We start from the raw sequence: 1,514 nt of genomic DNA, 5'->3' as shown, positions 1-1,514 counted from the left end.
TGGATACTGTAAAATATATCCGATATATACTGGAATACGATGGATACAGGAAGATATATCCGATATATACTGAAATACGGTGGATATTGTACGATAGATCCGATATATACTGGAATACGGTGGATACTGTAAGATATATCCGATATATACTGGAATACAATGGATACAGGAAGATATATCCGATATATACTGGAATACGGTGGATACTGTAAGATATATCCGATATATACTGGAATACGGTGGTTACAGTACGATAGATCCGATATATACTGGAATACGGTGGATACTGTAAGATATATCCGATATGTACTGGAATACGGTAGATACTGTACAATAGATCCGTTATATACTGGAATACGGTGGATACTGTAAGATATATCCGATATATACTGGAATACGGTGGATACTGTAAGATATGTCCGATATATACTGGAACACGGTAGATACTATACGATAGATCCGATATATACTGGAATACGGTAGATACTGTAAGATATATCCGATATATACTGGAATACGATGGATACAGGAAGATATATCCGATATATACTGGAATACGGTGGATACTGTACGATAGATCCGATATATACTGGAATGCGGTAGATACTGTAAGATATATCCGATATATACTGGAATACGATGGATACAGGAAGATATATCCGATATATACTGGAATGCGGTAGATACTGTAAGATATATCCGATATATACTGGAATACGATGGATACAGGAAGATATATCCGATATATACTGGAATGTGGTAGATACTGTAAGATATATCCGATATATACTGGAATACGATGGATACAGGAAGATATATCCGATATATACTGGAATACGGTGGATACTGTACGATAGATCCGATATATACTGGAATACGGTAGATACTGTACGATAGATCCGATATATACTGAAATGCGGTAGATACTGTAAGATAGATCCGATATATACTGGAATGCGTTAGATACTGTAAGATAGATCCGATATATACTGGAATGCGGTAGATACTGTAAGATAGATCCGATATATACTGAAATACGGTGGATACTGTAAGATAGATCCGATATATACTGAAATACGGTGGATACTGTAAGATAGATCCGATATATAATGAAATACGGTGAATACTGTAAGATATATCCGATATATACTGGAATACGGTAGATACTGTAAGATATATCCGATATATACTGTAATACGGTGGATACTGTAAGATAGATACGATATATACTGAAATATGGTGGATACTGTAAGATAGATCCGATATACACTGAAATACGGTGGATACTGTAAGATAGATCCGATATATAATGAAATACGGTGGATACTGTAAGATAGATCCGATATATACTGGAATACGGTAGATACTGTAAGATAGATCCGATATATACTGAAATACGGTGGATACTGTAAGATAGATCCGACATATACTGAAATACGGTGGATACTGTAAGATAGATCCGATATATAATGAAATACGGTGGATACTGTAAGATAGATCCGATATATAATGAA

At 34.9% G+C, this 1,514-nt stretch overlaps 1 protein-coding gene across 1 annotated transcript; it reads left to right on the top strand.

Moving 5' to 3' along the window:
* Positions 1-515: 515 nt before the first annotated feature.
* Positions 516-897, top strand: LOTGIDRAFT_148427 (hypothetical protein; the record flags this gene model as incomplete). Its single annotated transcript, XM_009067940.1, has 2 exons — positions 516-608; positions 694-897. Coding segments are annotated over 2 exons (297 nt in total), but the record flags the coding sequence as incomplete, so codon positions are not given.
* Positions 898-1,514: the final 617 nt, after the last annotated feature.

The sequence above is a fragment of the Lottia gigantea genome (genome assembly GCF_000327385.1).
Source record: "Lottia gigantea unplaced genomic scaffold LOTGIsca_8703, whole genome shotgun sequence".
NCBI classification, from domain to species: domain Eukaryota; kingdom Metazoa; phylum Mollusca; class Gastropoda; family Lottiidae; genus Lottia; species Lottia gigantea.
Note: the sequence above shows the minus strand (reverse complement) of the source record. Positions and strands in the feature narration are given on the sequence as shown.